The sequence below is a fragment of the Macaca thibetana genome, chromosome 12 (assembly GCF_024542745.1).
Source record: "Macaca thibetana thibetana isolate TM-01 chromosome 12, ASM2454274v1, whole genome shotgun sequence".
Classification (NCBI taxonomy): domain Eukaryota; kingdom Metazoa; phylum Chordata; class Mammalia; order Primates; family Cercopithecidae; genus Macaca; species Macaca thibetana.
Window position 1 is genome coordinate 88,572,575 of NC_065589.1, and position 26,178 is coordinate 88,598,752.

The 26,178-nt window shown below is 34.1% G+C and overlaps 1 protein-coding gene across 7 annotated transcripts in view; it reads right to left on the reverse strand.

The window, feature by feature from the left end:
* Positions 1 to 26,178, reverse strand: part of GALNT13 (polypeptide N-acetylgalactosaminyltransferase 13) — a 612,881-nt gene that overhangs the window by 32,873 nt on the left and 553,830 nt on the right. For all 7 annotated transcript variants that reach the window (XM_050752066.1, XM_050752064.1, XM_050752067.1 and 4 more), the window contains 2 exons: positions 24,486 to 24,625; positions 11,605 to 11,703 (listed from right to left, as the gene is read on the reverse strand). In XM_050752066.1, coding sequence (XP_050608023.1) covers positions 11,605 to 11,703; positions 24,486 to 24,625 — 239 coding nt within the window. The remainder of the gene's footprint in view (positions 1 to 11,604; positions 11,704 to 24,485; positions 24,626 to 26,178) is intronic.

The window sequence follows — 26,178 nt, forward strand, 5'->3', positions numbered from 1 at the left end:
TAAAACAGGAGAAAAATATTTGAAGACAAGGTAGAGAAAAGAATGAGGGTCAGATTAAAAGAGCACACAGGAGTAATAAGTTCTGCTGGGAATAAATATCTAGTTTAATGGAGACAAGTCCATCTTGGTAAAGTTAGCAGAGAGCTTGTAGTCCATCTGTAAATAACAGGAGCTGTAGAGGAGATAAATTGGTGGGTAATGGGTACTAAGTGGATGCTGTTAGTAGCAAAACATTTTCCTTTTAGTAAATTTTTCAGGTAACAGCTTTCCATTTTCAGTAAGAAAAGCTGTCTTGATGGTTGAGGTACGCCTTTGTGTCTATGTGTATGTGTCTGTGTACGTATTGGGGTTTTACTAAACCAGGGTAGTAAACTTTCTGCTTTATACACTTTCTGTGATATTTCACTTTAAGGGCAGTTTTTCCAAATATTCTTAGAATCCCATTCATAAAACTGATACACATTTATGTACATTAAAAAAAGAATATCATTTTAACGTTTAAGCCTTATAGAAATGTAATATTAATCTCAGTTATGCATTGGAGGATTGTGATATACTTTAACCAATTAATCAACAGAATAAATTTTTTTGTCCTACTATTTGCACTGACATACTTTGTTATTTTCTAGGATGCCTTCTTAGACACTGTCTTCTCCAATTTGGTCTGGTGTCCTTCCCTTGTTGGTGCCATAGTCCCTTTTCCGTGTACTGCTTTTTCTTATCAAGAATCATAGTAGACATCCTTATGATTTTAACACCAGGAATATCTGAACTTTTATGAAGCTGTTTTTTAATGTTATTGACACAAGGAATCATATAATCAACTCTGTACTCATAGCTAGAAAGCAAAGAACCAAAGTTGTGACTTACTTAAATGAATGTAGAATTCCATGAAATTGATTTTAAATACTTTATGAAAATGGAAAAGGTGTTTTCTAGATTGACTTGAATTGACAATTTTTCTAAGACTTTTGAAAAAATGTCTTACATGGTAGATGTTAACAATCAATAGGTAGAAACATTAAATTAGACTGTACAATACTTAAAAGATAAATCTGAAAAACAGCCAATACTAGTTTTCAATTTTTAGGAGACCTTAAGAAAAAAAAAATCTTACGATTTTTGAGTAACTCTTGTCAGGGAAAGAAAAGGGTCAAACGTGACATATTTAACGTTTCTACGCCAGAAAATACTGTGGCCAGGCAACACCTGGCAGGATCAGATCACAAATTCCTACAAGTTTTTATCAACTCCAAGTTTTCACAGATGTTCCTCTAATATAAATGTAATTTTCTTGACTCAGGAAAATGTTATTTGTTGATTTTTTGCTCAATTATTGGATAAAACAATTTTAACACTCCTATGCAGGACTTATTAACTAATAACAGAAGGAGCCATTATCATTTAATATTTTAAGGATTTCATTTTAGTTATTTTATATTTTTATTAATATAGGATTTATAATTCATTGACAATGTTATTTACAATTACTATGATGGTAGAGAATACAAAAATTTGAGTTAAAACAGAATCTCTAAAAACAAAAATTCTACAATTAAAACTTTCTGAAGAATCAGTTACTATATAATTTAGGTCCATTCTTTCTAGCTATCACATCATTTTTAGAAGTATCAGGATGAAATCATGTATGTTTCCAACTTTGAGGAAGGTTTAGTATCTTAGACTCTTTTGTCCAAATAAGTGAGCTAGTTATGAACTCTGAGCTATAACTGTTTCTAGAATTTTCTTTGTGAGCCCTTAATTTCCTGTGGCTGATAAAACAAATTATCACAAACTTGGCAGCTTAAACAAGAATTTATTCTCTCACATTTCAGGAGGCCAGAAGTCCAAAATCAGCTTTACTGGGTGGGAATCAGGTATCAGCAGGACCTCTTTCCCTCCAGAGGATCTGGGGGAAAAATCCAGTCCTGGCTTCTTCCAGGTTCTTGTGACTGCAACCATTCCTTAGCTTATTGGCCACATTACTCCAAGTTCTGCCATTATGGTCACATGATCTTTTCTTCTGGTTTCTTCTCCCTCTGCTTCCCTTTTATAAGGATACATGTGGTAGCATGGCTATCCAGATAACACAAGATTACCTCCATATCTCAAGATCTTTAACAAAATGTCAACAAAATTTTTTTTGCCATGTAAGGCACAGGCTCCAGGGGTTAGAACATGGATATCTTTTGATATTCATTTTCAGTTACCACAGCCCCAAATCCACACATTTCTATAGGAACAATTTCATCCTCCAGGAAGATGATTTTACTTTATGTAGTCAATTTTGAAGCTACTTTTGTGATAACAGTAGGCTCTTGGGTAACTTTAAACATTTTTATAACAATTGTTTACTTTTAATAAATTTAGTAAGTGTTTATTCATGTAGGGGGATTTTTTTTTTTTAAGAATAACAACAAATTCTTGCATCCAAAACAAGATTACAATTTATTTTTGCAGATAGGATAATGAAACATACATAATTGAATGACAACATAAGGATTAAAGAATATTGAGAAATAATATATAAGTTAAAAACACGAGAAAAAATTCTGCAGTGTAAGTTCAAAGGAAATATAAATGTATATTGAAAAGCAGAAAAAATACAGCACTATATAGAGATGGTGGTTTTTGAAGTGCTACTAGATCTACTAGATTGATAGCATTTACATAGTTATAAAAGTGGCCAGGCGGGGTGGCTCACACCTGTAAACCCAGCACTTTGGGATGCCAAGGTGGGTGGATCACCCGAGGTCAGGAGTTCGAGACCATCCTGGCCAACATGGTGAAACCCTGTCTGCACTAAAAATACAAAAATTAGCTGGGCATGGTTGTAGGTACCTGTAATCCCAGCTACTCTGTGGGCTGAGGCCGGAGAATCACTTGAACCCGGGAGGTGGAGGTTGCAGTGAGCCGAAATTGTGCCACTGCACTCTAGCCTGGGCAACAGAGCAAGACCCTGCCTCAAAAAAATAAAAATAAAAATAATAATAAAGCATGGAAAGGTCATGGCAAACTGGTTTAAGAAAAGGCAAAGCTATAAGAAAAACAATGACTAACAATAACAATTTTTTACAAATCTGGTCAGGGTCAATAAAGTTGATGGAGTAGAGCAGAAAGGGGTCAAAGTTGTGTAAACAATGCCAATTTTATCCTGTAATAACTAGGAACTCTTTCAGTGTTTTTTTGGTGCTTGTATGTTTTGCTAGTTGGGAGTCTGGGAGTGATAATTTAGGAGTCATCACTTAATTATTTAAGGAAGGTGGAATGAAGATAGGGACAGGCTGGAGTTTGGGGAAACTACACTGAAAATCATTGTAGTAATTCAAGTCTGGGGCAATCAAGGCTCAAATTTAGAAAGTTGAGTTATTAATGGAGGAAAAGAAGAAATAGATTTTAAAAAGACTAGTAGAATGAATTCCCAGGGCTTAGGGTCCAGTTTGTAGCGAGCATGGGGTGATGAAAGATGAGAGAGAAAAATGTAAAAGATGAAAGAAAGAGATTAGAGGACAAAAGGCTTGGGATAAAAGATAAGGTAATTATAGACACACTGAGTTTGAAACAATGGCTGCAAACCCAGGAAATGGTACAACTTTGACACCTTCTTAAAGATAAACTTGAGGGGATTAATTTTCTAGAAAAATGAAATGTGAAGAATCAAGACTGAACATAGTAGCAAGGAGATAAAAGAGTCACTGACATGTATCCTAAGGCTTTGTTGACACCTGACTGATCCAGTGATTGCAGAGCCTATTGGATTTACTTGAAAGGAAACTTCAAACTTCATTGTTTGAAGAACTTGAGGGTAAAGAGATAACTCATGATCCCCTAAAAAAAACTAGCCAAAGTGAATGATTGACTGAAATTATCATTTGTTGTGGTCTAAATGCTTGGGTCCCCCCTCCCAAATTCATGCATTGAAATCTAGTCCCCAGTGTGACAGTCTTAGAAGTCTGGGCCCTTAGAAGGTGATCAAGTCACGAAGTCTCTGCCCTGAGGAATGAGACTAGTGTCCTCGTGAAAGAAACCCCAGAGATCTAGGTCTTCTCTTTCACCATGTGAGCAGGCAACAAGAAGCCTCAATGAACTTTGCCTTCATCAGACACCAAATCTGCTGGTGTCTTGATCTTAGACTTCTCAGCCTCCAGAACTGTGTACAATAAAATTCTGTTGTTCTTAAAACACTCAGTTTATTGTATGTTTATTAGAGCAACCCAGACAGACTAAGACACCATTCCATCCCAAGTATAGTATAATCTCCTGACAGGAGGACAAAGCAGCAAAGACCAGAGAAGTTCTCCCATCAATGATAATGAAAGGCTCTTGTAATAATTCCTGTTTCTATAGAAGTTGTGGTGACTCTGCTTTCTTCTAGCTTGCATGTATCCAACTCATTTAAACATTTAATGAATGGTAGATTTTCCTTTTTTCCTCATAGGCCATTCTACTTAACTTGCAAATTTATTTTGTGAAATCCCTGGTAAGTTTTAATTCCACTGTGCAAGCTACTAAAAAGGGACCAAATTAGTATTGAAATGGCTTCTAAGTAATTACAGTACGTATAAAAATGCAAACTTTAAAATGAATACATATCTGTTGAATGAATGTATTCATTACAGTCTGTGACTACATTAGAACACATTACTAAAATAATTAAGCTTTCTCTAGGAGAGTATCTGTAATGAGACAAAGTATTTGTTTACTCTCTAAATTTTTAATACACCTGTCATAAGGTTAGATTCAATTTAAGTAATCAGATGTTAGAGGAGGAGGAGACATTTGTATAAAAGTGTAGTAACACCTAATGATCTCTTCTTTAATCTTGGCAGAAAATAGCATTTTAATAAATGGCTAGCATAAGCTTCCTTAAAGGCTTGCTACCTTGAAAAATAGCTCTGAATCATTTACTGCAATAAATTATATGGAATGTTTCCATGTGCTTTCTTGCTCTCTCCAAATGAGTGGCTCTAGGGAGAAAAAGAAACATTATAAATGCATTCACTAGGTTTTGAATATTTTTCCATTACTTTACATTTTTTTGCCTTTAAAAGGGAAAGGTACAATGTGTATGGGGCTATTTTTATTCATTTTTAATTAAAGATGTGCTGCTATTCAAAGGAAAACAGCATTGGATTTTTAAATTTTTATAGTGATTAATTTCAAAGTAAAGTGTTTATTTTATAAATATTACATTAATTGAATTTTTACCTAATTATAAATATATTTTATGTATCAGAGTTTTTTTTTTTTTTTTTTTTTTTTTTTTTTTTTCTAGAGATGGAGTTTTGCTGCATTTCCCAGGCTGGACTCAAACTCCTATGTACAAGAGATCTTCCTGCCCTAGCCTTCTAAATAGATGGTACTACAGATGCATGCCACCATGCCCAGCTATTTTATGTAAATTTTAAATAAAAATTAGTGTCAGTTTGAGTAGATATAACATATTCCTAATAAGACTGTAATCCAGTTATCAATTTTGGTATTTATGCCTTTATGATGATATAAATGTTGTTTCAAAGCACTTTAAAAATGAATGGCATTTCTACACCAAAAAGAGAAAGTATTAAGACAAACATTGTTTGCAGTATATAAACTGCTTAAAAGTCTGTATATAAAAACAAACTGTAAACAAAAAGAAAAATGTTTGCAACATGCATGACAAGGGTAATAGTATTTAACAAAGTACTCTTACACAAGAAAGAACCCCTTCAACCCTCAATGGAAACATAAGCAACAGTATCACTAGAAAATTTGCAATAACAATTTTTGAAATGCTTAAATGCCAGTTTTTCAAATCATTAAATGCATTGATAATGCTAGAAATGTGGTTGAAACAAGTTAAAATGTTTCTCCCATATTAAAACGGCAAAGATAAAAAACAAAAACAATAATACACAGGGTTGGCCACTGTGATTATAATCCTAGAAAGTGTCGTTGGAAATCAATGCAAATACAGTGACTATAAACCTGGTGTGGAATCAGACTTAGGTTCACACTGGCTTTACCATTTCAGTCATGATACTAATCACTCAAGATTTCCATTAAATTCATAAGTAAAATCAAGATAATTACACTATCTACTTCAAAGATCATTGTGAGACTCAAAGAGGGTAATTTGTATTAAATGTTTATCAGAGTCCTTTTTATTTTAGCTATTGGTCTTATTAATTTGCTGAAATCTTTAAGAAAAATTTGTCACTATACCTTAAAAGCCTTCTCATTTTGCATAACCTTTGATTGAGCAAATGTACTTCTAGACATATTTCTAAAGAAGTAAATAGTAGTGATCACCAGATTTTAGCTACAAGGAAATTTGATGGGCCTAGTTTATAATAATGGACATTTACAAATATTGTATGTTAAATAAAACAATGAATAAATTAATTATATTTTATCCATTAAAATGTGTCCTGTTTAAGTTAAGGAGTTGCTAGTGAATAGCTAGCAAAAGAGAAGCCAAATTATTGGGTTTTCTTTTTTTTTTTTAATTTTTTATTATTATACTTTAAGTTCTAAGGTACATGTGCATAACGTGCAGGTTTGTTACATATGTATACTTGTGCCATGTTGCTGTGCTGCACCCATCAACTCGTCAGCACCCATCAACTCGTCATTTACATCAGGTATAACTCCCAATGCAATCCCTCCCCCCTCCCCCCTCCCCATGATAGGTCCCGGCGTGTGATGTTCCCCTTCCTGAGTCCAAGTGATCTCATTGTTCAGTTCCCACCTATGAGTGAGAACATGCGGTGTTTGGTTTTCTGTTCTTGTGACAGTTTGCTAAGAATGATGGTTTCCAGCTGCATCCATGTCCCTACAAAGGACACAAACTCATCCTTTTTTATGGCTGCATAGTATTCCATGGTGGATATGTGCCACATTTTCTTAATCCAGTCTGTCACTGATGGACATTTGGGTTGATTCTAAGTCTTTGCTATTGTGAATAGTGCCGCAATAAACATACGTGTGCATGTGTCTTTATAGCAGCAACAGTGAGTGTGTCTTAAGTTTTTTAGTGGAGCAGAGTGTAGCCAACAGCTCAATTTCAGAGAACAGTGTAAATGAACTGCTAGGATAAGAAAACACTGAAGGCATGCAAGGAATGGGAAATTATAAGACATATGTCTAGAGCACAGGAGACTGATGGGACATCAAGGTAGATCAGACTGGAAAGCCAGATGGAGATACAATTATGAGGGGTTTGTATACCATAGGAAAGAATTTGTCTTTTATTCTTTGGACAGTGGAAAGCTGCTGAAAATTTAATGAGATGTTAAACTAAGGTAGCATGAATTATGAGTCATGAAAATAAGGTTTTAAATCCATATGGGTAAAAGTAGATCTAGGCTAGAACAAAGGCAGAGATCCTGGTTATAAAAGGACTAAGATGTAGGGACATTTTTCCATAGAAATGTTGGGAATTGTTGACTAATCGGACTTCAGAAGTAAGTTTCTATGTTAGGTTTCCATTTTGGATGACTGTGTGAAAGGGAAGGAAATGAGTTCAGTTTGGAAACAGGTGGGTTTGAGATGTCCACAGACATTAACAATAATTAACTGGCTGTAGATTCTAGAGCTCAGGAGAGAGGTTGGGGCTGTATATGTAAATCTGAGTCATTAACATTGTAGGGGACACAGAAGTGCTTCCAAGAATCCATGTCATCTTTCAGAAGTACAGAGAAGACAATCTCCTAACTTCTATACTTTATTTCAGTAAAGTGTAAGTTCCTTCACTTGTAAAAGTTTATATTCAAGTTAATCAAATCTTCTTATTCTTTTCAAAGTGTTAATGATCATCATGAACTTCCTTGACAATGAAATCAGTGCAAGAATAGATGTAAATGGAGTGCTGAATTTTGTTATTCTTTGAGTAAGACAGTTTTTATTTATAAGGCTTTAAAAAGAACACTTCAAAATGGTCATGTTGAATTTAATAATAATTCTCCAGTTGTTACCTTTTGCAGTATTCCTGCTACAAAAACTTTCATTGATTCCATTTAGATTTTGCTGGAAATCTGAGTGTTTAAGAAAATTATTTCTAACAACTACTGAAAAGTAAGTTTCCTCCTGATGTCTGCAAGGCCTTAAAAAACCCCCAAACTATCAAAACTCCTGTGCAAGGAGAAATGGTTAAGGTATAATTGTCCACAAACAAAAAAAAAATACCTTTTTTTAGAAGAGTAACTAAGTTAAAAAAGGATTTTCACATTTGTTGTGATTTTTGTGTAAAAGCAAGAGAGAGAAGCTTGAGTAATTTTTATGGGTTGGGGGCTACTTATAAAACATCCAAAACCAAATAACCATAAAAATAAATGCTGCTTCCATGGTAACATAAAAGAACAGCAAAAAAACCAGGGAGGGTAGTTCTCAGAATAAAATTCTAAAATCTATTTTTTATTAAAGTGAGAAAGACAAAAAGTGAAACAGGTTCCTAGTATTAATTATCTTAGAAATACTGAATTCTATCAGAGCAGAATTCACAATAATTGAGTTTTATGCGATGGTTAAATTTTTCCATAATATATATTTGTTAGAGTTACAGGAGAGGTTGTTCATTGTTTTGAGATCAACAATACCAAATGAAGTGTTGTGCTTTTATCTTGCGTTTAACATTAGCCACCAAATGAACATTTTTTAACTTCAGAAATAAGAGAATTAACAACATCAATAGAAATAATAAGGGGCTAATTAATGGCAATGGACCAATACATATTGCATGTCTAGTATGTGCCATGTTTAGTGTTAATTTTTTTATGAATTTTCCTAGTCTTAGAAAAAATTTGAGTGAAGTATTTTGTTCATTTTATGGACAATCAACATCAAAACTCAAAAATGTTATGTAATTTGCCATAAGTTACCCAATTAATCAGAGTGGGGTAATGCAACACAACAATGTTCTTCCAGTCTCAATAGTTTAAATTTCTCCATTCTTATTTAATTATGAAGGAAATACATGTACTACTGTATGCAGAAAAATGTGGGGTAAAAAGGAAAATTTCTTTTCCAACTCAGTCTTCTTTCCAGATATCCACTCATCAGATACGATCTATATTCCAGATAGATTTTTATAGATTTATAATAGATTACATAGCATCCATATAAATATATAGATACCATATATAGAAAAATGTTCACATACTTTTTCATAAATGAGATTATTGAAAATAAGTTGTCTGGATTGTTTTTCCCTTTTGAAGTTCTAATGACATACATGCAGACCTCCCTCAGTCACTTTGATAGTATATAACTATCTATACTATGTGTATACCATGCTTTATTTAACCATTCCCCTCTTGGTAAATACTGAATTGTTTCCACTGTTTGTGTTATAACAAAAAGGGCTCCAAAAACATTTGTGTGTGTGTGTGTGTGTATGTGCAATTAAGTATGTAGATGGAAAAATAATGGTTTTAATTTTTATCTTGTCATTAAATTGATCTTGTAGAGCACATTAGAATAAAACTAGGGATAGATTTTATGCTTATTATTATTTGATCACTTTCTTTATGAATCCCTGAGCTGTTCTTATATACTTTTAATTACTATGAAAATAACAGCTCATTATTTCTTGGCAATGTCTACAAAGTTCTAAGGTACAAATCTACTGTTCTGACCATACAATCTTTCATCTATTTACTTGCCCAGTATTCGTTAGGTGCCTACCATGTCCCAAGACTGTAGCAAGTCCTGGGTATGAAAACAGGAATAAGACCTAGGACTGCCAACAAGAAATTTGCAGTAGAGTGGGATAGCTTATTTCTGGGTATTTGAAAACGTGTAGATGAATAAAGTAATTTTTAACATGGCACTGTAATGATTCTATGTAGATAATTCACCTGGGGTATCTTTCTCATTTTCATAAGCAATAGAATGAGAGAAATTTCATAAGTAGTGTGTCTTTAAATTCTGTATGACATTATGGAGCAGATAATTAGTTGATTTTTTTTGCCATAAGTTATTGAAACAGATTATGGCTGACATTTCTAAATGTCCCCGCAATATCTTGGTAAATGAACTGTGAGAAGCAGTTAATTGTGAGTGTGAGGTGTTTTGTTGTATTAGGGATGTCCAAGTAACACATTTCTACCCAAAGAGAGATACATTGACATGTGTTGAGCCTCTAGGAAGGCTTTTGCTTTTCCTAAAAGATAAACAGACATGGCTATTGCAGTTCTTCCCTGACTTTGATATTCCTGCCTTGAATGTGGAAATGATGCCTGGAATTTCAGCAGTCCTCTTCTGACCAGCTGATGATAAAAGTTAACTATAAACACCAAAGAATGGAAAGATATAAAGTTTTGGGTTTCTTTATGAAATCATTGAGGTCCTAAACAAATGTTAGAATTCTTATTACGTGAGAAAATTAAACCCTCACACATTTAGTCCTCTTATAGTTAAGCATTTTGTTGTTTCCAGCTGAATTCATCCAGACTCCGTTGGTTTTTGGCAGTAGAGGCCCGTCACATTCATTATGAATCAGTGAAACAATAAACAGAATCATTTCTGAATGCTTTGTTACTAGTCTGCCTATGTTGTTTCTATCCTCTTCCTCCATAAGGTCAATTTCCCATGCTGTAATTTAGAAATTTTGTTTAAATATTTTCTTTCTCAAATTGACAGTTTGGAACACTAATTAGGATTTTTTAAATTAAGAATTTTTAAGAGAGAAACTTCCTTTTAATGTTCTCCATTGGATAACACAGACCATGTTTGAAGTATGGTGCCAAAACTCAAGAGTTCATTTTCTTTCTTATAGTACAAGAATCAACAAGTATTTTTGTAATAAATCTTGACATTTATAAATCTTGACACAAATATAACCATAATTGTGCTAGACAGGATAACTTTTGCAACCTCGGTTCACACTAACTCAGAAATTCTACCTCTGGACAAAAATCTTGAGGTTCCCCTAAACTTCTGTAGATAACTTGTTTACAGAGGATCAGCTACCTCAAACTCTGCTTTGTTGGTATAGTTCCCAGGAACTCCAAATTCTACCTCTCAAAGTGGCCATGGCAGTAAAATAGCTCTGGCCTGAAGACTCACAGTCCTATAGCGTCCATGTGGCCCACCTTGCAAAGCTATTTTCCAGTGCTTAAGGAGAGCACAAGAACTCTTGTCACACACAAGAAAAGCTGTCCAAGAGTTTTAGTCAGCCTTTAACATCGAACTATGCACTTAAACATTTCATTAAACTTCAAAAGCTCTTAAAAATCATAATATACATAAAAATTTGAAAAGAAATAGAGAACAATAACCATTGGGAAAGCATCACAGATGTGGAGGAATTCTTTTATATATTCAGTTAATAGAATAAAATGTACTCCTCATTTGCTCATACATGATGAAATGAGATTGTCTAAAATATTTGGATATCTTCATTAACTGTAGGCACACTGAAAGTGTTGCTCTTTTTATTTAATTTTTCAGAGCTCTTTTAAGATCCTTGGGACAACTAAATAGCCAAATTAGTTATAGATTTGAATGCACATTTATTTACTAAGTTCAGTTTATAGTTATTAACATGTGAGCCATGGTCTCCACTGATAGTTTTAACATTATTTTTCCTCTAAAATATGAAGCTGATAAAAAGGGAGAGTTTACCTGATTTCCTCCCATACCATGACAGTTGAATATACCCACTTTTTCATTTTCCTTGCGGCCCATGTTGTCTAAACACTGATTGGTTTCAACATTTCTTATCTAAAGGAAACACACAAAAGGGGGGGGGGGTAAAACATAAATCAAACAGTTATTTAAGTCATCAAATCCTTCTTACGTTACTATTGTTAACTGAATAATACAACTTCATAAGAAAATTTCTCCAAGAAAAACATACTGCTTATATATTTTTCTTTTTCTGTGTCCATTCTTAACCTGTATACATTTCTAAACTCTTCCTGAAGTTTTTGAACAGAATTGGCATTGGCATCTAATCAAGAGACATTCCCTGTTTATAGCATAGTATCATAGAAGAAGGAAGCAGCTACATATTATGAATTAGGAGTTCTTCCCCAAATCCTCTAAAATTAGGACACAGTTTTCATATTCCACTCAAATAACCATTGACTATTCTTGAACTCCTATACTATTGCATGGAAGGAAATAAAAACAAATTGGCTAAATATTAAAATTTATGTTCTTTTAGATTGCTTCATTACTGTATGTTCTATTCTGTGTATTAATAAAGATTACATTGTTTATATCTGTGACTAAAACATATTCATGCATCTTCTTTCATGCCTAATACCAAACTTATTGAGAAGTGCTTAACCCTAAGGAAAGCTATTACAAGGCTAAACAATGATTTCACATTACAAATTCCTCAAAAGCAAGATTAAATTGTTGACTGCAGACATAAAGTTCTTGGTTTACATTAAAACATGGCATTAGTCCCATAATTAACATAAAGTTAATACATATTTGTGCCAAATGTAATTACAAAACCATTAATTGACTTTAAAGATACTAATCTGACTGAATCAAGAACAAATACAGAAAAGAAAAAAAACCTTCTAATAAATGGGATACTTCAGATTTTTACTTAGTCTCAACCCCAAATATGTATTTATGCCTGTCCACTCTGCTTTTGAAAAGTTTGTATCTCTGAGCCATAGACATGCATATTTTAGTGTTCACTTGGGAGAATTATTGGATACGTCTATTTAGTTATCTATGCTTTGAGTACATGTTTCCTCACATTGGCAAATGAATAAGATGGGAAACTTATTACATAAACATACAGAGGATGAATTTGGTTTACACAATTCACTTTTTCTGTGGTGCAGAACCTCATGGCCAAGTACTAGTACCTGGAGTTGGGGAAAGTGGTATAACTTGCATTAAGGCCCCCATCAGTAACTGAGAATAGTATAGATCAGAATTCTCACTTGGTAAACGTTTCAAGTGCTGTTTCAAGGGGCTGAAATTTAGAGCAGAGTTATATGTGCTTTCATAAAAAAAAATCTGAGCAGCAATCCATTAAAAAGACAAAACACACACTGAATATTACAAGGAAAGGGCACGGGCTTCCAGAAGCAAAACCTGTATCAGTTCATATAGGGCTGAAATACATTCTCAATCTGATTTCAGGTGGTTCAGGCACTGGAAGGGATTGAACCTATAAGCAAAAGACCTTTTAGGAGCTGCAGCTGGAGAGGATTAAGGAAGGTAACAATTGATAAATTGTTGTATAGATGTAGTAAATAGGTCGGTGTAGGTTGCACATAGTCTGATCAAATTACATAAGTTGAATTATTTTTAAATCCTTTACATCAGATTTTCTTAACTTTTCATAAAAGGAAGATTTCTTGAAAATAGTAAGATTGTACATTATTGCTATTTAGCTTCCTAAAAGAGTATAGAACAGTATAATGCCATAATATGTAGAGAAATAAACATCTCACAAAATGACTAATTGATTTTTAGACGTAAGGTATGCAATCTGATTAGAAGACTCTCTGCTAGGTGCATGGTACTTGCATAGACACTAATTAATAATTATAGGGGTTACAGCTTGAATTGTTTGTAAGGCTTTTTCTCTTTGCTGGAAAACAGAAACTTCAAAGCCGTATTCAGCCTAGTACATCCCCTGACAGTGGTATTGGAAAGGGACTTCTTGGAGATGCACGCCATCTTACTCTTTGACAAATTAAGAAGAATATTTAAGAATGACCCCAAAATATTTTGCCTTCAGTAACAACCTATTATTGATCTATTTTCTACAAAAGATAACACTTTATGTTTTAGTATTGTAACAACTCTTGTGAATTCATTTATTCAATTGAGAAGTAGTATCAGGAAAATGTATACCTCATACCAGGTACTACCTGAGGTGCTGAGGATACAGAAAGCAACAAAATAAACACAGTCTCTTCCTTCATAAAGCTTATGTTTTAGAAGGGAAGAGAGCAACAAATAAATAGATTTGTAATATGTCAGAAAATCAAGAAGTCCTGTGAAGAAATATAAAGGATAGTAAGGGTAGATAAAGCGAAGGAGATAGTACTGTTTTAGAAAGAAAAGGTCAATTTGAACAAATACACTTGAAAAGATGCATAATGAAGAGGAGAGCAACCATATTTTCATCTATGGAAGGACATTTTGGGCAGGGGAACAGCAAATGGATGCTCCCTGTAAGCTGGACAACACTGAGTGAAATAATGGACTAGCATTGTGCCAGCACTGCAGTGAGCAAGGGGCAGGTTAGAGAGGTATTCCAGACTAAGTAATAGTAAGGAATCATGAGATTTTTAGCATAGGCATGGTATAATAGCTTATTGTGGCTGTTGTGCAGAGAGCAGATTAGAGGGAGGAAAGATTGGAAGCAGAGAAACAAGGAAGAAGGCCACTGTAGTCATGCCAGCAAGAGAGGATGGTTGATTAAGAGACCAACAACGCGGGTGGAAGGCCCAATTTCAGATATATTTTGAAGGTACAGCCATTGGAACTTTTCACTGAATTGAATGTGAGTTATGACACAAATAAAGACATCAAGAAATATGTCAAGCTTTGGGCCTGAACAAGTGGGCAAATGCTATTTCTATTTACCAGGAACGACAGTCTTGAGTTCTTGCATGTTGATAATTATATCTGTGGCTGCTGTACTTGAAAATCACTTTGATAGGTCTAAAATCCATGGCTCACCAAACTTGAATACCTTTTCAATGTTACTCCATTTACTTCCAGAGTAAAGGATTCCTTTGAAAACTGATTACAATCTGGGTTTTTCCCCCATTAATTCTTACAAGTATCTATTTCCCTGGAAATCAGACTGATTTTTTTATCTTTCAAGTTTGGGAGATTTACTAAAATATATCTTGACATTACTCATTAAGGATCACTCTCGCAGGGATGTAGTGCTCCTTTTCACAATATCATTTCAATTTTATTTTCAGGAAAGTTTCCTGGAATTATAGTTATTATTTTATTTTTCGAGACAGAGTCTCACTCTGTCGCCCAGGCTAGAGTGCAGTGGTGGCAATTCTTCTGCCTCAGCTTCCCAGGTAGCTGGGATTACAGGTGCCCACCATCACACCTGGCCAATTTTCATTTTTTATTTTTATTTTTAGAAGAGATGGAGTTACACCATATTGGTCAGGCTGGTCTCAAACTCCTGACCTCAGGTAATCCACCAGCCTCATCTCCCAAAGTGCTGGGATTACAGGTGTGAGCCACTGCAGCTGGCCTATAGTTATTAATGTTCATTTTATTTCATTGGTTTTTCTGTTTAGGAAATCCTATTATTTTGGGTCTTGTTGCTTATCTTCTATGTGTGTCACTTTCAATTGAACAATTTAGTTTCCAATTTTTATTTTTTTTAGTGGCTCCTTTTTCTTTTCTAAAATTCGTATCGCATACTCTCTTGGTATTATTCACTCATGTGTTCTTACAAGTTTGATGTTCATTTCTGAAATGATTTAGTCTTTGATTTCTAATTCTTTCCTGCATTCTAGTCCCTCATTTCAGTTTTTCTAAATTTGATTTATGTTGTTCTTTTCTATATTCTATCATTTAGAGCATTTATTTTAGCATCTTTTGAAATATTAGATTACATTTTTCCTCTGTCTTATAAGCATAAAGCATTGGTGTGCTTGCATTGTTTGCAGAGATACTACTCTACTTCTATCTTTTTCTTACATCAGTCATGCTCTTCTAGTTCCTCTTCCTGTTTTTCTTCCTTCTTTCCTTTTCTGCATAAGATCAATTTTCCTAGTCTTTTATGGGGAAAGGGTTGATCAAAAGACCATTTCTAATTTCACAAATATAGAACACCTTTTCCTGTATTTTTTGAAGTGTTGAAAAAATTACCCTTCTATTTCTTGAGACCTCCTGACCCCATTTACCTCATCCATTGTAATCTGAACCATTCATTTCCTTTTCCTCACACTCTAGTTGGGCTTTATTCTCTGAAGTGCCTTCTGAGAAGGAGCTTCGGCTAGTGAGTTTCAAGAATTCACAGACTGCACACTGTTTCGACCCTTCAGATATTAGAGAGGAGTTTTTTTGCTCACCTGCAAGGTACTTCTCCCATTTTCAGCTACTATTATCCAATTGGCCTGAAACAATTTCTCATGAGTATCTCTTAGAAAATTGGGTGTTATCCTGACCTCATTTCCATCAGATACCTCATTGCTTTCCTCTGTTGTCTCCTGCAAAAATTGTAGTATCATCTGGGTCATGACAATGTCAGCTCATATTTGAGAATTTGTGAGAACACTTTGCCACCTAATTTTGTTGTCAAAATTGTTCATCATTTTTTTAAGTTTTGCTGTCCTAGTTGTTCTTTTCCGTTTTAATGGGAAAATTCAGAGATTCACACACTATGTCATTGCTACCACCAATTTTTCCAGAATTCCAGAATAGACTTCTCTTGGGGACTGCATGAAAAGAAGCCTATCCTATTTCTGGCACATTCTAACTACTCCACATTCAATGTGGTTTTGTAGTTTGTGGATGTGTAATATTACTTGTCCTTCAGAATGCAGCAGGTGCTAAGTGGATACAAAATAGGAACTGAAATCAAGTCTGGCTGGATGTAGAATCTGGGAGAATAGCAATATACAGGAGTCAATGGTTTAGGAAACCTGCCACAGGGAGAAAAGAGAGACAACCACTACCACCTCCACTATGATGATAATAATAATAATAATATAAATTAGAAACTATTTGAATTGTATGTGCCAACCTATTACTCCCATTTTACAAACAAAAATATTAAGATACAGAGAGGTTAACTAATTTGCCAAAACAAGGAATGTAAAGGTATTCTATTGAGTCTGGGAATTTCCAGTCCTGACTTCCAGACAGGCAGGCAGTGTTTTTTAGAAAGGAGGCCTGGAAGGAGCAAGGGAGGACTCAGTTCTGCTTGAACAGCGCTAACTAGAGGTTATCTAGACAACTGGTGAAGACATATGAAACAAGATACACAAAGGCAGCCTGGAATTAGGCCTGGGGGACCAGGTCAAAAAGCCTAAAAACAAAATATTCTTTATGCTTAGTGCCAGCCTGACGAGCTGAGGTCAGGCAAATAATTTCTGTCTACGTCCAGCGTAACCTGAGAGATTAGCAGTGTGGAGGACAGAGTGTCAGGAAATCAGGATATCAACTGCCATCTTAAACAAATAAGAGGGACATATCACCTGGTATAGAGACAATATCTGAAAGGTTTTTCTTTGTTTTTCCTTTTTTGAGACGGAGTCTAGCTCTATCACCCAGGCTGGAGTGCAGTAGTGTGATCTCGGCTCACTGCAACCTCCAACTCCCAGGTTCAAGTGATTTTTCATGCCTCAGCCTCTCAAGTAGCTGGGACTACAGGCATGGAATTACACTACAACTGGCTAAGTTTTGTATTTATGGTAGAGCTGGGGTTTTACCATGCTGGCCAAGCTGTCTAAACTCCTGACCTCAAGTGATCCGCCTGCCTCGGCCTCCCAAAGCGCTGGGTTACAGGCGTAAGCTACCATGCCCAGCCTAAAATCTGAAAGGTTTTTATCACTACTAGGCCTATAACATTCAGATTTTTTTAAAGCCATGCACAACTACAGGGCAGATAGAAGCACATAGATTGTTCTCAAGTGAGCGAGCCCAACCCTGTAGGCATCTGCTGTATTGTCTTCAAAATACAAAAATGGTCACTGGTGTTTTCTAACGATCTCAGCAAGCAATTCTTAATGTATATCTCAATACTAGCATATGGGAGAGTTGAAACTATGCATCTCATCTTTTGAGATGTAAAGGATAATCAAATTTAAGATGATCATGTATAATTTTAAAATCAGAACTTTTCTAAGAACACCTTGAGACCTCAAATATATACTCACAAAGAATGTTGTTCAAGGGAAGAAGTGAAATTTCAGAAAAGATGCAATTCTGTCGCTGGTACCATATTACCTGACAGTAACAATGGCTTGGTAATGTCATTAATCCTGAGAAAAATCCAAGCAACCAACAACTAAAGAACTTTATTAAAAATTCTTTACAAAGTCTGTTCTAGAACTTGAATCAAAATAGTAGAGTACACTGGTAGCTCTAAGATCTGGTAAACTCTTTTGACTCATTCTTTATGTTACGGTAGAGCTTTGAATGTATGGCACAAGGCCAAGATAGTTTTAACTTTAATTGGCTGTCTGCTTTGAGATTTCTGTGTTTACACATAATCTTTTGTTGCTTGAAAACAATTCTTAGTGACATAAACTTGAGGGCATTTTTCCCACTTGTGTTTTGATATTTGAAATCAGCAAGACTTTCTAAATGTTTCTGTGCATTGCAGCATCATTGGTAATGTTCTCACCACTTATATAATTTGTTCATTAGCTTTTGCTCCCTCTGCTGGAATGTAAAAGCAAGTAGCAATGAGAACTCCATTTCTAAAAGAGAGATACATACTCCCCACGCCCCCGCCACCAATCTTTGCATTTTTAAAAACTCTTTTAAATCCATTCTAAAGACTGTCAAACTAGCATTATTTTACTTTAATTACCCCAACATATGCTTATTCTTCAATTGCACGTTGTTACTTTTTATCATTATTTTACAAATGTTAACCTCATTTGTTTTCTCTTTTCTTTGTAAATATGGAAATAAGCACAGTTGCAGTGAATTCCACAGCTTAATGTTAATATTTCCATAATATGATTGCTCTTGTGGATATGCATTTAAAGTATATTTTCTATTTAGTCTAATTGTGAATAAATCAGAAAGATGAGAACAAAATCTGTATATTGAAACAATTCAAGTTGACTTCACTTATGCAGACCTGGATTTAGAAGGTCCTTGACTAATGACTGAGATTTAAAAATTATTATTATCTGATACCTGAAATCCCTTTCCCCCAAAAGTAAAGAACATAGAAAAATAAACAATTTAATTTATTAGGTTGGTAACAAAAACAGCGACAACCAAAATCCTGAGAGAATTCAGTAAATGACAAACTGGCATATGGTTTGTTGTAGCTGTTTGTGCCAATACACATTTAAGTAATAAAATTAGAATGAATTTTAGTTTATTAGAAATATGAAGTTAAAAAAATACAGTATTTTCAGGTAGTAAAAATAGCACGCTTTGTTCACAGGTGAGTTACCTAGCCCAACATACTTTAAGGTAGCCATCCAATAAAGGGTGACATATTCTCCCTATACATACACATATTCAGAAATCCTGGGATAAAAATTAGCTACTGAGTCCCCAAGAATTTTGGAAATAAAATGAACAGAAAAATGTCCACATTTATGTAAGTCACCTAAAATAAAGCTTTCTTGCTGGTCATCCTATTAAAAGGCCAAGAAGACTGTGAATCTATAAATAGATCTGATTACCAACAGAAAGGGTAAACTTTTAAGCGTTTTAGCTTCTGCATTTGGCAGTAACTGATTTTACCCTTAATCTCTGCAGCCTAGCAGCTTCACGGATGTCTATTTTTCATTACTTAAATTTGCCCTTCAGCAATATTTAAGGAATACAATAACAATATATGCAAGAACTTTAACTACTTACTATGGCTAAAGGATACAAGAGGAAAAAGAAATCCTGAGGTCAAGTACACAATACAAAATGCATACACTAATGTCAAAACATCTTCAAAGCAACATGCAAATGCAAATTTTAAGCACCAAGAGTTGTCACTTGGCTCCTGAAATCCTCATCTCCTTCATTTGCCCTCAGATTGTGTTCAATTTTAGTTCACAATGTATTTTTTTTTTTCAGAAAGCCTGTCATAACCCAAAAATTTGGGCTGAGACATTCTATTTTAGAATGCCATTTCTTTCAGTCTTACACTTACATTTACAAGATCAGAACCCAGCCTGTTAAATCTACATAAGCTTCAGGGCTAGTTAAGAGAGAATTTAATGCTGCAAAGAGCTCAACTTCCTTATTCCATTATGATCTGCTTACTGAGTCTAAAAGACACATGCTTCATTAACTTACTTAAAGGTTTTAGTTCAAAGCAATTGCACAGCTTTTAACTCCCCATTGGAAACTGCATGTAATTCGTGGGCTGGATAAAGCAATATTTCAATTACTTGAGTAAGATGCAACATAAAATAAATTAAGATACAGATATCTGATATCAATAACTATTGACTTTGGTGATGGTATATAATGGAGAAACTGAATACCATATTTGCCTCTATATATTCCAACACAGCAAGGAAAGTTATAAAAAGAAATTGACAAGGAAACATTTATATTCACCAATACACAGCAATATTAAATAGACTTTGAGAAACATTGAAGTGAAAAATATATGAATTGTTAAAGCCACACAATTTCATTTCAAATTCAGTGAGAAGTACAAATGAATATACTGCAAAGAAATATTGTTCTTGTTTTGATGACAAGTAGCTTGAACACTTGATATTGCTTTGGGACTCTAATTATTTAAGAGAAAGTGCCTTATACATAAGGAAAAATATCTTTTTACATTCTTCCAATAAAGGTTAATAACAGGCAGTAAGAAGGAAAAAGCTTTAGTAAATGACTGTTGTTCATTAACAGTTCAACTCTAACTCATTATCAAAATGTCCATCTTAAATTATGCATACATGGCCACGCAAAATTGAATTAGGAGGTAGTGCTTGGTGAATTTGTCCTTCTGTTTCCATGGAAACAGATGCTGGATTGCATTTCTTTAAGGCTAGTTTTAAAGTGGAAAACTACAGTACATTAATACTTCAGAAAGCACAGAACTTACTGTATCTTTTAAATGTATCAGGTTTTTTAAACAGCCGTTACAGCATATCATGTAACTCATGCAGGGCATCTTTTACTTCTACTGAATTTCTTTACCTGTTTGATTCTCTCTTGCCCTACCCACCTCCGCATCCCTATTTTGGTAGAAAGGCTTAAGAGTAAAGGTCTTTCCTTATTTGACATTGCATTGTCAACATATAACAAAAGGTTTAGTTTGATATGGTCTGAATGCATTTATCCAAAATTCATGTTGAAATCTAATCCCCATTGTAGTGGTATTAAGAGGCGGGGCCAAGAGGAATGGTGGCCCAAGAGATAACATGTCTAACTATGAATCATAAGATTCAAGAGGTGGAGCCTTTTGGGAAGTGTTTAAGTCATGGGGGCTTCATCCTTATGAATAGAATTAGTGCCCTTATAAAAGAGGTTGAAGCGAGCTGTCTTGCCCCTTGTCCATGTGATGATGTATCATTTGCCTCTTTTTCCATATGAGGACTTAGTGACAATGTGCCATCCTGGAAGCAGCCAGCCTTTCCCAGACTAAATTGGCTGCACCTTGATCTTGGACTTCCTAATCTCCAGAACTGTGAGAAATTTAAAATATTTATAAATTACCCAATCTAAGGCATTTTGGTATAGCAGCCCTAAGGGACTAAGACATAGCTCAAGTTCTCTTTTTATTTGTATTAAATAGAGATGGGTTCTCACTATGTTACCCAGCTGGTCTTGAACTCCTGGGCTCAAGTCATACTACTGCCTCAGCCACCTGACTAGCTGGGACCACAGGCACATGCCAACATACTCAGCTTCATGCTCTTATTTAATAAAAAACATTTTGAATTATTAAAATATAATAAAATCATCTATTTCTTCTTCTAGTTATAAGAAAAAGTGAGCCTTAGTGTTGGACTAGCATGTAATTTTTCCTAACTTCAATAGTTAACTAGCTGTGTGACCTATAGGCCAAGCACATAAACTTTCTGTGTGTCAGTTTCCTTATTAATCCTGCAATAATAAAACCTAAGTCATGAAAGTTGTTCTAATTTTTATGTAATTCATCTAAAGCACCTAGAATAACTGTTGGCATAGGAAATCTATAAATGGTAGCTATAATAATTATAAGTGTAACTACTGGTGTGCTACTTTTCTTGCTAGGCATTGGGTTATATGTTTTATGTCTTCAGTCATCACTATAACCCACTATTACTATCTTTATTCTGTTGACAGAGGTAGTAGAGAGGATACTTAACATCACTCAAAATGAAAGCTGTAAGGCTAGGATTTGAACCCTCCTATTCTTGGCTTCAGGGGCTGGAATGTTTTCAATACACCATACTGCCTCTTTTAGATACTACGAAAGGCTCAATTCCTCTCTTTAAAATCTTATCATAAAGTATTTCTACAGATTAAAATATGGTCACCTGATCCATTGTAGAAGATAACTAATTGTAAATTAGTACTTTGTACAAAGGAATTTGCCCACACTGTATTTTATTTTTACAATTTAGAAAGTGAATTAGGTTCCCTTGATGTAGTGCAGGACAGCATAAAATTGGATTTTTAACTTGGAAGTAAACATCTAGTTCTGTTACAGAGCCCTGAGTTTTTCTCAAGAGTCACCTTGGTGGCCCCAGAGAATTTCCAAAAGTCTTCTTTGCTCATTTCTGTCCTGTTACAGCCCTTGGTCATTCCTCCTTTTAGAAAAAGAAATCGATGTTTACTAATGATTTGGGTCCATTGACGACAGTGAAAGAAACATTTTATAATAAGAATATAAAACTTCCTTTCTTCTGAGGATACAGTCAGGTTCATCAATGTTCAAACAAATTTTCAATAAAGTGATAAGGATATTACATATTTATCAGAGATCTTCAGTGGTTTATAATAACTAACATGCAAGGACTGTTCTATTTTAAAAAGCACTGTCATATGTTTTCTGCATTAAATATAAATCCCTGTGAGATCAGTGCCAACATGAGGATGTTACATATTTGAAAATGATAGCAACAATACCCCTTGTCCAATTAAAAAAAAAAATACTTTGAGGCACAGGACTAAGTGACTAGTCTAAAGTCATACACTTAGAAAGTGGTAACATCAATGTTATTACACATGAAATTTTTCACTACATTATTCAGATTAAAGTTAAATATATGTAAATGAAGCTCTATAGAGAGATATTTACATGGCTAATAAGGAAGTGGAGACTTGGACAATAGGGCATGAAGATGGCACATAAATCAGTCATTAAAAACGATTCAGCTAGGGCTCCAGTCACCTCAAATACATTTTTTCTTTACTTTTTTCTAGTTAATTGTAGGTAAGGTATGTTTATAAAGTTAGAGAGCATTAAGGCAGATGACCCAAAAAAGTATTAGATCGAGCCATATAAATTTTCAGTTAGTCTACCATTATGACCTACAACAATGGAATTTTAAATCTAAGAACATGCTTACTTGATAATTATTTCCGAAGTGCATTATTTATTGCTTTTCTTTTTTTAGATGGAATCTCGCTGTCGCCCAGGCTGGAGTGCAGTGGCGCGCTCTCAGCTCACTGCAAGCTCCGCCTCCCGAGTTCACACCATTCTCCTGCCTCAGCCTCTTGACTAGCTGGGACTACATGCACCTGCCACCACGCCCGGCTAATTTTTTTTTTGTATTTTTAGTAGAGACGGGGTTTCACCGTGTTATCCAGGATGGTCTCGATCTCCTGACCTCGTGATCCGCCTATCTTGGCCTCCCAACGTGCTGGGATTACAGGCAAGAGCCACTGCGCCCCACCTATTTATTGCTCTTGAAATGCTTTAATCACAACCAATATTAAAGTAGCTTTGATTCCTATTAAGTGGAAAATATCCATATGGAGGATATAATTCATAAAGGAAATATAATTCTTATTTTGATCAGTTGAGATATATATATGATATATAGAAATATATATAATCAATCTATGAGATGAATGCAGTATTATATATATATCTGTATGTATGAATATATTACAAATATATTATACATACATTATATACATGTTTGTATAGTTATAATGAAGTCGCTTTTGTATTTTGAGATAAAATAGATATGTAGAAAAGAATGGTGTAGATCAATGGTTCTCAGAGTGTCTAAAAAGTCAATACCACTTTTGTTATAGTACCAAGATATTACTTTCAGTTTTCACTTTCACATTCTCCTGAGTGTACAAGAGTTTTCTAGAGGCTATTGTAATAGACTGCCATGTACTGCAGTAGATTGAATACTGAAGCACATATGACAATCCAGCTATCTTCTATTAAGACAGACACTAATGCAATTTACAAAAATATAATCAATGGTAGTCTCTTATAATTACTTGATTTTCTTGGAAAAAAATATTTACTTTTCAAAAATATGTTATTTACATTAACATGTAATTGCTTATTACATAATGTTTAGTAAAAAATGGGTTTTAAAGTTCTTAATTTTAATTTAAATACAGTAAATATTAATCATAGTTGTAAACCCACATGAACAAAAGGTGTTTGGAGTACACAGTAAATTTTAAGAGTGTAAATGACCAAAAGTTTTAGTACTGTTGGAACAAAAAAATTTTTTTTGTTCAATCTTAAAATTTCTGCTCATTTTTATGATTCCTTACGATGAAGACTTTATGGTCCTTGAAATATGAGAAGTTATTTAAAATAGATCTAATTAAAAATCCCTTACAGCATTTTCATAACATAAAAAATACTGAGCTCCTTAGAAATTGCTCCATTTGCAAAATATATTTATAACTTAACCAAAATAAATAATTCATACCTCACCAAGTGAGTAATAACGTCTTGGGATCTGGGAGTCCGGATAGATGTTTTCTAGGTACCAAGAAAAGGGCTTACACTTCAGATTTTCTCTTAGTGTTTTTCTGACTGACACATCTCCATAATCCACTTTGACAACACCTGGAATTTTTCAGAGAAACACAAATCAGTTTGTGCTATTTTTGTTTTAGTACTGTTTTACTCCATTTACTTTGCTCTCAGTTTTTTTCTTTATATTTCCAGCAAATTCAATTGCATATGCAGCTGCTACTACACTGGATTGTTACTACCATAGAATTAGTACATTAAATAGATATAAATAACACTTCTCCCATTGGTTATGACTTTTCAAATGCAAATATTTATCACCAAGTACTTGTACTACTTAGATTGAATAATTAACTAAATGTAAATTGGTATTTAGTATCTCATAAAGCTTAACTGAACTGTGTAATATGTCTGTTTTTCCTTAATAAAAAATTCTAGTAGCTCTAATGTTTTTGTTAATATTCATACTTTCCCTAGAGTCACTTATTCACCACCTGTAGATTTTATGAGAAATTTGTATAAAATATTCACATAATAGACTGCACATGTATTCTTTTTCTTGAACTTCTATCTAGTTACCTTAAACTTATGTTTTTATTGATTTATTGAGTTATTCTAAGCTACCCCAGTCCTTGAAAAGTTAGTAAGCATGTAAGTGTAAAGAAACTAACAAACAAATGAACAGGAATATATTCACATGTATATATGAAAAATGATTAATTTTATTTCACATAATAGAATATTTGACATTTAAATGAATATTTCCACTGAAAATCATAAAAGAATGTTTTCTAGTTGAGAAATAATAATGCTACTAGTTTTTTATATAAAAACATATGACAACTTGATTTGCTCCTTATATTAAAACTGGCATTTGATTGAAATAACTAATAACTGTGACAATACAGCAATTATTTCTTAGATTATTCTGAAAATATTTCAATGTTTAACTCTTTTCTTTAAGGCCACTATGCAACATGCTGGCACAAAATGGCCTAGTATTTAGGATATTCTATCCCAACCAAGTAACAAAGCCAATCAGTTGTTCTGTAAAATAGGACCAAGTGTTTAGACAATCTAAATGTCTGTAACTAATGCCATTACCAAGACACTATTTTCCAAAGCAGCAACGCTCTCAAAACTCATCACTCACTAGTTCCAACCCCCTTGTCTTTTCAGAATTTTTGTTTTTTCAAAATTAAATGCCATAGTATTATTAGAAAGCATTCTGATCCTGAAGCAGCCAAACCATTTCCTTCCAAGAGAAAATATTGATTTTCCTAGCTGGTGTTTGGATAGAAAACAAGGTCTTTGGGGTTTTTAAACAGATAAATATTTGCTTTCAAAATAATTCTATTCAGAACTTCCAATCAGGAATGCAACCTTCAAAATAAGAGGCTCAAAACAATTTAGTATTTACAAAGTAAATCACCAGAAGAATTTCTCATTATGTTAAGTATTATTGCAGTTGAAATAATTGAATACATAGTCCTCAAAATCACATAAAGAGATGTCATTGTGCCCGGTGGGGAGGCGAAACACTGTATCTTCAGAGGACTTAATTTAACAGTCAATTTTACTGTTCTGTCTTCATTTTTGAGGTGGGTGGATTTAATTGAGGTGGCTTATTTAATATCAACATCCTC